The sequence below is a fragment of the Ylistrum balloti genome, unplaced genomic scaffold (genome assembly GCF_031769215.1).
Source record: "Ylistrum balloti isolate Yb309-2 unplaced genomic scaffold, AGI_CSIRO_Ybal_v1 Utg369806, whole genome shotgun sequence".
NCBI lineage: Eukaryota > Metazoa > Mollusca > Bivalvia > Pectinida > Pectinidae > Ylistrum > Ylistrum balloti.
This window is the reverse complement of record NW_026781981.1, coordinates 1340154-1351838: the sequence shown is the minus strand read 5'-3', so window position 1 is coordinate 1351838 and position 11685 is coordinate 1340154. Positions and strand designations below refer to the sequence as shown.

The 11685-nt window shown below is 34.7% G+C and overlaps 1 protein-coding gene across 1 annotated transcript; it reads left to right on the top strand.

The window, feature by feature from the left end:
- The first annotated feature begins 7221 nt into the window (after positions 1–7221).
- LOC132544700 (uncharacterized) lies at positions 7222–10452 on the top strand. Its single transcript, XM_060208334.1, has 2 exons — positions 7222–7479; positions 8839–10452. The coding sequence occupies exons 1-2, from the start codon at positions 7222–7224 to the stop codon at positions 10450–10452; spliced, it is 1872 nt and encodes a 623-aa protein (XP_060064317.1).
- The last annotated feature ends 1233 nt before the right edge of the window (positions 10453–11685 follow it).

Sequence of the window (11685 nt, the reverse complement as noted above, 5' to 3'; positions counted from 1 at the left end):
ATGTAAGAGGACATCGTGGTAATGAACATGTAGCTGTGAGAGAGATTTTTACTAGTTACAAACAGTATTCGTGATATAGGTGGCGTTTATCTAATACGGAAATCATTTGCTGAATACCTAAGTGATTTATGTTAGCGAACCTGACTGGGAGTTAAATTGGTCTGTGTTAAAATTATTTATAGTTTTTGTGAAGAAAAAAGTCTTAATTTACATATATGACAAATAAAAATAGATGAAACCGTAGAAATAAACGAATATCTGACAATATCCTCGTCGAATTTGGTGAAACAGTAAGGCTTTCCAACAGACTATCAGTATATACTGTATCTGTTGGACCAAATTGTGGCCTGTCGTGACTGCCCTATATTTAGTTTCAGAAGGCGAGGCTGAATTAATCGAAGAAGTCAGAAAGATCTCGGTATGTCCTTTAATTCCGCTTTATGATATACTGGTAATGTTTTGTCTTTGAATAACACGACGTTTGTTGACATCTTTATTGTAAATACCCATCAGCATTGGAAATCAAGAATACTAGAGACACTTCTACACCAGCCACTTACATCGATCTTTTCCTACAAGCCAACATGGGCAGCTTTCTACAAATCTGTATGATAATCGTGATCATTTCAGTTTCCCTATTGTTAATTTTGTTAATTTTCCATTTCTAGATAGCTAACCCATTCTTCTCCAACATATCGTATTAACATGTCGCAATTGATTCGACCTCGCCAACTGTTAGACGAACTATCAAGGCTGATGAAGATTATGGCGCCCTATGCCATAATGATGTCATTGACAAATTTTCTTTTTTTTTGTGCGGTATCACGTTTGACGTGTTTTATGATCGTAAGTGGCGGTTCCGTTGTTGTTTACTTTGTTCTCATTTTTGGAACGTGACATTACTTTCTTTGATTGACCAAAATTAACATGACAGGTATCGTCGACGAAGCAGAAGGGGCTCACCGTTTCGGAACAGTTGTTTTTATTCTCCATGTACTTTTTAGACATTTTCTTTTATTCAGATTTGGAGCTTGTTTTATTGAATTTTACATTGAATCAATATTCTGTTACCATGTCGGAATTTTCTTTCTTTTAATAAGTTTTATCATCTAAAATTCAAGTTCTTAGAGACATGATTTTGTCATGATAAATTGCGTTTCGGTACATTTATGTGAATGTAAACGCTGGAACGGCTCTGGTTTTTTTTACCTCGGGAAGCTGTTGGCGATACCAATTTTAGAGGTGCAGATCTTAGCATAAATATCGTATAGTAGATTAATATTGTCGAAATAAGAAGTGATAGAGTCCCAACCTTATATAATGTTTACTGATCATAGAAACATTGGGAGAGACTGGTATTTACACCTAACAATGAATGTCAGAGTATATTGGAAACAAATAGGTTCCCCGTGCCCGCATGTACCAGTCAGAAACAATTTCGCAGATTATCGCCCTTTTTGATATAGATTTGTTTACCTCTATTCTAATATTTTACCGCTACCAAATTGCATGAGATTGGCTCTTACTTTGTTCTGTTAATTTGAATTTCAAAATATATCCCTATTGAACCTCTATTTCGCAAATTGCCTTGGGGTGCGATATCAACCGCATAATGAAAACAACGTATTCGAAGAATTATTAGCTTGTGACAGACATTTATAAATTACCCATAAATTGCAATATGAGGATGATGGATTCAGAAAAGGTAACAATGACAAGAGCTGTGGACTAAATACCATGCATGTTTACATAGAATGTATGTGGTATGAATGACTAATGACGTAAATTACATTTCGCTGATTATCGAGGAACTTTGTTTTGTTTAATCAAAACTGCAATATTTGCAAAGATAAGTAACCGTCGCGAAAAATTAAAACTCTGAAAAGAGAAATTTATAAAGGGAAGTATATTATATTGAAACATGTCTGTGATAAAAACTGCAAAAAAGTAAAGCATCTAAAATATTTACATCAGCTACAGAAATGTTTGTGAGATAACCAAATCATTATGAGACAACCACATTACAATGAAATAGTCACATTAAAGTGATATACATGTATTTCATTTTCAATGTCAAAGGTTATCCTGACAGTAACCGTCTTAAGACAAACGATATCCCCCAGTCGACGTGGTCTGTAAACTTCATAATATCTCCTATAAATGTCTGGAAATCATGCAATTGAGGTGTATATTCATGTTTCAGAACTTCGGTCATTGAATGACGTAGTTTGAAGTTTGTGTTTGTTTGTTTTCTACGGATTTATTAACCTGCTTGAAAAGAAACGAGCAAAACTATTAAAATGAAACATGAGAAGAAAGCATATAAAATGCATTACAGTTTCTCTTCCCTTTTAAGTACCTGTAGTTTAATTTCCCTTAATTTGGGTTTATATTGGACTTCATGTACATTGGTGAATATTTTGATTTGATTGATGAAGCTGTTTTAGCTGTTACATGGCCAGTGGCGTAAGTTACCTGTTTACTGCCTGGCGGATCGTCTCATTAACAGTGGGCAATCAATCTTAAATAGCACGTGGTTTCCTCGGCGAGCTGGGAACCATGGACTAGACATAATCATAGATTTCATTTGACTTCATTATATTACACTAACATAAACGATTCAGTGCTTTTTGTCATATTGTATTTTTTTCTGGTAGTCATGTCTTTGATTTATTTAAGACAAGACAATGAAGTATGATAAATGCATTTGTATGATTATATACTAACACAAATCCATGTAGAGATTCGAAAATAAGCCATGTTGTAAAATACCAGGTGTGTTGATACAAAACGCATGTCGATAACGCTGTCATAAAGCATCAATCTGAGCTTCAAATTTTTAAAACAAAAGTTTTATAATATCGCAGGCAGACTGCAATACCACCCAACATCTATCGCCTTAATGTGATCTAATTATCAGTGAGACAACGCCAATCTCCGGTACACCGGATACAGCTATACGCGAAGCGTAAAACCAAAACCATCGTGGTGACAGGAGGAAAGAAAGTGTCGTTTTTAAGTGTCTGACATTATATTACTGACAAAGTTACGGTTTCATTGTTTCAGGACGCTCGACAGTTACACTGAAAACCCCATATGAGAATGCGCAATTATAAAAATGTTGTGAAGTTTCTGGGCAAACATCAGGGAGAATGACATTACGGCGATATATTATTGGTGGCAAATTATGATAATAACGTTACATGGAATTTATGTAAATAGTTCAATTAGTGATTCATATGCATAATTATAAAGATTTAGTATGAAGATAAGATTCCATGTGACCTTTAAGTATCGTACAGACAGCATTCCCTCGGCCAAATATTATCATATAACTATGACACGTAGATGATACAAGACCACATTTATCAGTGCCATGCCGAACAATGTATGCCGTAATGAGTTACGATGTTATTCTCCTGTTCATTCAAGGTTCTGGCTTCTCTCGTTTGACTTAACAAAAATATCCACCTATATAATTATATTTATAACAATATATATTTTTTAATCAATATAGATTGTTTCTTGTTTAGATAGTACACTGTCAAATGGTTAGTACCCGTACACACGTCCATTCAATCATGCCAATGAAACGACATCCACATTCAGAGAATTGTTATTATAATGGCCTGGTAACAAAAATCAGGAAGTTGTGCATGTCAAATGAAAGGAGGGCAATGCAGGCGGCATACTTGACAGGAAATGAAACTAAATGCGATGTCATCATCTCTTCAAAGGTTTGGTCAAATGCTGTTATGACTACATGTTCAAATTTCTCGGTCAGTGTTTCCGATGTTAATGTAGGTCTTTCTGAAACAATGAGACCAGAGATCGGCAAGCAGTGTTACGTTAGGTAAATATACACAACGATTTTCATACCTCCTTTCACCGTTGTTTTTAACAACGTGTTCAAAAATATAATCCTTATTCATTGGTTTAGTACGTCACTCTCCCATAAACAAAGACTTGAATCATTCTTGGTACAGTTAATATTTTCCCTCGTTCTCTGTGTTAAGGTGGTGTAGGAGTCTGGTTGTATATATATCTTAGTTTCAGACTGAAGTAAGGTTAGTCCTGTGGTCTTTGTCAACACAAAGGGTAAGTACGAAATATACAATTATGTCTTAATTATAAAATATTGTTATATGACAACTTTTTTACAAAAAAAAAAAAAGACGATTAACTATACCCGGTATATTCACATACATCATTTATGTTTTTGGTAGAGACATGGTATCTGTAATTTATTCGTGATACTACATGACTCTGGAGTTTTAAAACAAATTACTTTTATTAGATATTACATCAGATTCAATAATAAATAGGAGTATGTCTGAACCACATTTCCACAAATGATTTGTCATACAAGTTTAGGTAAAGATAAGGTATGGTGTTACCAGCATCAAGTCTACATGTTAATATATGATACACAGTATCAAGTATAAAGCATAGATTGTATGATGAAATTACAGCTTATTTAGTTCATTTCATATTTCATATTTATTGGGGTTTTTTTTCATAATTCAAAAGAATTATAGTGTATACACTACTCGCATTTTCACATCATAGATTCACCTGTGTATATAACTTGTACAGATTGATTAATAGTGGCCCTCACAATGGAGTGTGATCATGCCATTATTCGGACGCTTATACACAGTTTATGTATACAGGTGACCTGTTAACATATGTATTACTGACATTTCAAAAACGGAATGTTCTCGTGACGTCATCAGTACATATTCACCTTTTAGATACCTGGAAACCAATCCCTAGGAAATTTCTTAATAATGAGAATCGGGTGAAAATACAAGAAAACAAAAATTATTACTATCGTCATCAATAACATCACCCAATAACAGTAAGTACATATAAGTAACGCTTAATACAATTTCATGGAAATGAAAATTAAAAAACAGATTTGGCAAAATAAGTATTTGTACATGTATCTAAAGCTATCCCACGACATCATGATATTTTATTTTGGTGCATGGGCATTTAAAAATGTGAGTTTTTAACATGAGGATTAATTACGGACGTCGGTATAAACATTGTTTGTGTACATTTAATTTCAATTACTTTCCAAGATTTCTTATATTTCTGATAGGCATCCTTTTCTACTTATCTTGTCTAATTTTGCAGAGATTTGTCATCAAACAGAACTGCCTGAAGATCACCATGACGTGTATAGATATAAAGTTTGTTCTTTGCCTTGTTTTGACAAGAAATATACTCGTCACAGCTATTTCACGTGCGGATTCAGATGAAAAAGGCCAGTCGCCTCTTTACCTTCAAGAATCTTTTAAAAGACAAGTTTACAATTTAACGAATTTGATATACGAAATATATCTAGTATGTGGTCCCCAATATATTTGTAACAAACAACACTACAGATTTATTACCGAATTCCAAAGCAACAATACCGCAAAAATTTGTCCTGAGTGTAAATGTGATAAGTATTGTGTGACACGTAGGGACTGCTGTCCTGACGTCATGTTTTCGATGCCAGAGACGGAATGTGTTACGACATCGCTTCTTCACGATAGCTTCAATAAAAAGTCAAATCATTACGTCATCACGGAATGCCACGACAAAAGTTCGGAGGAGCTCAAGGAAAAGTGCACAAGGAATTACACCGAGATTGAATCCTTACAATTTCCACCCGTAACCTCAGCCGAACATGCTTTCAGTTTTCGTAACAAGTTTTGCGCAGAGTGTAATGGGATATACAATTATACAGAGTGGAGAATTGATGTGTCGTGCTTTCTCTTTATTGATTTAAATTTCCTTTCGTCCTATGACGCCATTTTCGATGCCGCAAAGGATAGAGATTGCCAGCTAGAGTATAAAACGGACATAAATGACATGCATGTATGTCATGGGACATTCGTTCAACCACCACCAGGCAGCTTAAGCAGCCGGTGCAATATAACAGGAACATGGGAATACTATGATCCAGATATAGAAGCTGCATGTTCGACTGCATACGCGCTCGAGTACAAAAGCTTTCGAAACATTTTTTGTTTTATTTGTAATCCCCCTGACTACTTTCTCGAGGAAGATTTGATCGATACGTGTAATGTTTCTGGAATATGGTCTCCACTCGATACCTCCATAGAAAGAAGTTGCAACAAACTTGACTGGACTCCAAACACGCAGCCTTATAAGAATGTTTTCTGTTTTCTTTGTAATAGGAACAACACAGATCCTAATCAATATTTCGATGTGATCAGCTCCACTGTAGAGGAAACAAATATATTCTACACGTATCGTATATCTGTTACCGGATATAACCTTGATTTTTATCAAACTGTTCTTCAGAAATCGAAATCAAGGATGTACTTGAGTCAAATACATAAACCTTCGCCTCTGTTTCAGAAACCATGGAATACTACTAAACTCATATCATACCACTATGCCATTGATGGTGTAGACTCCTACTGCAAAAGTACTCACGCATTCTTTGAAAAACTACAGTGTTCATGTGATATGAAGACATGCCTTTTTCGCACTAAACCACCTTTTTGTTGTTTTGATTTGCTGTTGGAAGCGCCTACATCTTGTTTCAGTGATGTTTTGGTAGAATCATCTACAGTTGATCAGGACGATCCCAAACGATATGGAGCAGTGAACGAGTGTGGACAGACAACGGATGTCAATAACGAGTCGCAATTACGATGTAGAATAGCGGCAGATGATATCTTTGGTACACTTCCACTGACACACAAAGATTCCATCTACAAGAATTTTGATTGTATGTGGTGTAATTTAGACGCTAGCGAGAAACAACAAAATGCATTCATACCTTGGCATGTTCAGATAGAATGCCATTCAGAAATAAACGCACACTTCCATGTCCTGCTTAATGATGTTATAAAAACCGCCAAGAACATGGACTGTGTCGTACGTGTCTCTCCGAGGGACACTGACAAGCCAAATATCCAAATGAGTCAAATGTTTTGTGGAAGTTTACAAGGTCCTGCACTCATAAATAAGTGTAACGTTACTGGCAAGTGGACAGATTTTGACCCAGATGTAAAAGCAGCTTGTGAAAGTTATGGTAAATTTCTCCCGCCTTTCCGCAGTCAGTATAAAAATATATTTTGTTATGTGTGCAATCCTTCTTCACATACAAATAATAATTCCATCGACACATGCTTGGTACCACGTGATCAACAATATTATGGTGAAAGGATTATCGAATTATGTGAGAACTTGCCGATGGTTCCTGGATTTCAATCTTATAAGAATGTATTCTGTTCCCTCTGTTCCAATATCAACATGACGATCATGCCACCGTATTTGTGGCGTCCTTTTTTCACGGAAGCCTTTGACATCCAACCTCCAACAATGCCAAATATTCATCCACAATTTCGCGACATGTTCTCACCAGGGGTTGAACGACTTCCATTGGCAGTACAAGCTGAAATACAGATACTAACTTTCACAAATGGAGAGGAAATCTACAACACGATAAATGTAAGTTCTAATATACTAGATATGTAGTCAAAATATTGAAGTCACAAACCGTTCTGTCTTATAGTCTTTTAATTTATAAGAGCTTATCTTCCCGGAGGCTACGAAAGGAGGTATTGATATGGTAGGATGTAGCGCGTGATAGGCAGAGACATAAGTTAAACAAAAGTACTGTCAAAAAGTTCTGCCATCATCTAGTAATAAATAATAAGATTGAAGATGTGATTTTCTTAAAACAAAAAGAAGCCCACGAAATCAATCGTTCAGCATATTGTGTTTCAGTAAGTAGTAATTAAAATTGTTAACCTTATAAAAAAACATCTGTTTTAAGCACCATAACGAGTCCAATTTGCACTCGGGATTCGAGTCATCTATAAGCATGAGCCAACACTGTTTTGATAAAATATCAGATTATTTCAATGTATTATTCTAAACATCGTATAGGCCCTCTGAAACATTTTCAAGAGATGAAATATCATTGAATCGATTTTAAAGTGAAGGCAAACTGAAGCCATTGTGATATCAATGTATATGAAATATGTCAATATCATGCGATGAAAATGGAACAGAACATGTTTCAGGTAGACATAGTGTTGTGCTTGTGATACACGAAAACTGATGACGTCAGGGTAAACTCATTAGTACGATGGATATACTCTACATCCTAGTGGTAGCGTGGCATTGAATCAAACTAGATAGAAGTGTCTGGCTAATATCAGACTCCAAAATTACGTATTGAGATATATTTTCTATCTGAATATATTGGCCATCATATGGGCTACACTAATGACTGTTATTGTACAAATAAGTATATTATATTCGGCTTCACATTTTAAATGTGTAGAATATTAGACATTAAATCAATTAAAGAATACAATGCATTGATGTGTAAGATTAATGGTGATCGGAATTTTTAGTAAGCAGGATTGAATGACAATTGGAATTTCAAAGGAGCATTATATCAAACAAACACAAAATAATGCAGTTCTACTTGTTTTCCTGATAAGTCATTTTCTTAGTACATTGTATGAATTACATACTCTTATAGTTTTAAAATAGATGTGTACGTGTAATTGACACAGTTATGTAGTATCCGAATCACCAAAAACCTTCAATTTCTGCTTAAACGGGTCTTAAATTTAAAATATTTGCCGAATTATATAAGGGCAATATATTAAGTTACACCGATAAATTTGCATTCCTTAATCTACGGTACATTCAGCTGTAAGTAAACTTTATTATAATAATTATAGCCTGTTTTCAGTCATTTCAAAGTATTAATGTTATAAACCATTTATCTTTATTTCATATCAATTGTGTTATCATCAAAATGATGCAGTATTATGTTTTATTTTTTTGCAGAACAAAACACGTCGGCTGATGTGTTACCCAGGAAAAGTGCTAACAAACCAGACCTGCAAACCCTTGCTGACCAGAACAAATAACCTACGATACACATTGGCATTCACTTTGGAAGGAAATATAACTTTAACAGTGTCACCACATGATCTGCTACAAATAGTGACGAGAAAGGTCAAAGATGAGATATCGAAAAATATTGGTGGTGTCACGTTCGATTCGTTTCATATAATGGTGAATTTGAAATGTGATCATATGATTTCAAATGACACCGAAGAGGTAACGTTTAATCTTCATACTGTCTTTTTCGTTTCGGGCGATGTTGACAGATTTCTTACGGAAGAAAAGTTGTTGAAAATGACTGATAATATTTACATTTCCAATAATGTTGTTTTAAAATCCTCGTTAACTTCTGAAGCATTCATGTTACCAGCGCTTGTGAATGCTATCAGTTTCATGAATCATTGTTATAGTAAAACAATGAGAGAAACAACATTCAGCCTCCACAACAACTATCAGCCATCGCTGGTGTCTCCACTGCTGCTATGTCGACAAGTGGAATTAGAGCGAGAGGAGTTTGAGCTAGATGAATCTACCTTCGAAATAACTCTCTTCAAATCAACACGAAAGCTTTACCAATATGATTTTTTGTTGATAGATAAAAAAGTTCGAGTTTGTCTCAAGGATTTCGAGGAAATGTTCAACGGGTCCTATGTGACAAAATACAGTGAACCACCACTACATGCAGCACTTAATATCACAACATTAGTTTGTAATATAATATCCCTTGTATGTCTTTTCTTAACATTCATAACGTACTGTTTATTTCCTGTCATGCGTTCTTTACCTGGAATGAATAATATGAGTCTGGTATTTGCAATGTTCTTTGCCCAGTTGCTTTTCCAATGTGGCTTTTACTTAACATCATCACCAATATTATGTCAGGTTTTCGGTGTCCTTATTCACATTTTGTGGCTGTCGACGTTTGGTTGTATGAACGTGTGTTCTTATCATATGTATAGTGTTTTTGCTGGCGATATAATTGCAGGAAGACTTTCAGCATGGGGTTGGAAGAGACGGATTTCGTTTTATATATTATATTCCTATGGATTATCAGCTATAATAGTGTTCACCAATATCATCATTGTATACTTTACATCAGATGATGATAGCATAGGGTATGGTACCACAAGATGTTTTATAAGTAACCCTATATCGTTTTATCTTACATTTCTTGCCCCCGTGTTAGTGGTATGTTTCTGTAATATCTATTTTTTCATACGAACTGCTCTACAAATTAAAAATTCACCGAAAGTGGATAGTACCAAGGAAAGAAAAAATCAACACGTGATATACATAAAGTTGTTTTCTATAACGGGAATAACATGGATCTTACTGGTCATAGATACGTTGTTTCCCGTATCTATATTTAGTTTTCTGGTGACCATTGCGACAGCATGCCAAGGTCTGTTTGTTTTAGCCAGTTTTGTTTTAAACAAGAGGGTCTTCAATTATTACATTGTCTTAATATTCGGTAAGAAGCGAAAGATCACAACATCTTCGACCTCACAACCAGGAAATACTCAGTCCACTTCTGCAAATTTAAGTTCATTATAATTGGACTAATTTCTGTTTCTATAGCAACCTAGCTGTATTTCACGAATATTTATGTCTTACGTGTGTAATATATTGTTCAAAATCGTAAACATAATTTGATAGGGTGTACTTTTGTTATGGATTTATGTTATGTTATGTTTACATTTATCTCGCCTCGTAACACTACCAAATAAACAATCACTAAGTAAATGCATGCGGCTGATTTCTCAGACGGCATCCTGGACTATTTTGACATAAAGTTCACCACTGGTGACACGATAATCAAATAAAGGTTATTTTTAGTAACACGATGTACAATATCCTTTTACATAAATTTTAGTTTTTATACCAGTTCCGTCAGTATAAAAGTAGTTCATTATTCTTACTATAGTGTCTTATCAGGCAAGTATTACTTTGATTTAACTTCGTTTGTTTTATTTCAAGTGTTATTTTATTTTAATAAAAGATGTACATTTGATATTTTGATTTTCTATGCCATAGTAATGCCATACCCAATAGAATATTAATGAGAGACGAGTGAGGCTTGATACCGTTCGTTAGAAACTTGCAAGCATTAGTCGATACCAGTTTTTAATCGATTTATATTTTTATCTATACATGATCTCTAGCTCTGCTTAATGTTTGATTGTTATTTTTCCCCCAAGTATAGCCCTGGTTGTCGTTATAGGATTACAGATAAATATAATAACGTGCGTTATGGCGGGTCAACAATTCACTAAGAACAAGTAAGGATTCCCGTGTGGTGACACTCCTCTTTTTCGATGAGTGTACTCGTGTTTGGATAAAAATGTTAGATGGAAATATAAAGAGAGAGGAATAGAGAAAAATCCAGGAACCATTGTTGTTTAATCACTTCGACACCACGGAGTGATTACAGTGGTTTACAGTGTAGTAACACTGTAACGCACAATATCTAGCTCTACATACTGAGTGTTTAGCCCTTTATACGACTCCATAAAAATCAGTTGATATAGAGAAGCCTGATGACCCAAGTTTCTTTTCACTGTCATTTTAGTGGACATTACAAAAAAGGCAATAAATGTATTAGTCAAACATCGATTTATCTTTTTCATGTATTTATTTATTTTTCGCTGTGAATATATAAGTTGTCGTCATACATTAACCTTATCCGTTCTACACTGTTAAACCTCTAAACGAAAAAGTAATTTAATCACAGCGTGTACGCTTCAGGGAATTCTGAAAACGAAGTGTTGTATGTTTAGGATTGTATAT

Coding starts and splice junctions, on each gene's coding strand:
- LOC132544700 (XM_060208334.1), top strand. CDS start 7,222: ATGGTTCCTGGATTTCAATCTTATAAGAATGTATTCTGTTCCCTCTGT. Junction 7,480..8,838: donor AAATCTACAACACGATAAAT/GTAAGTTCTAAT, acceptor ATTTTTTTGCAG/AACAAAACACGTCGGCTGAT.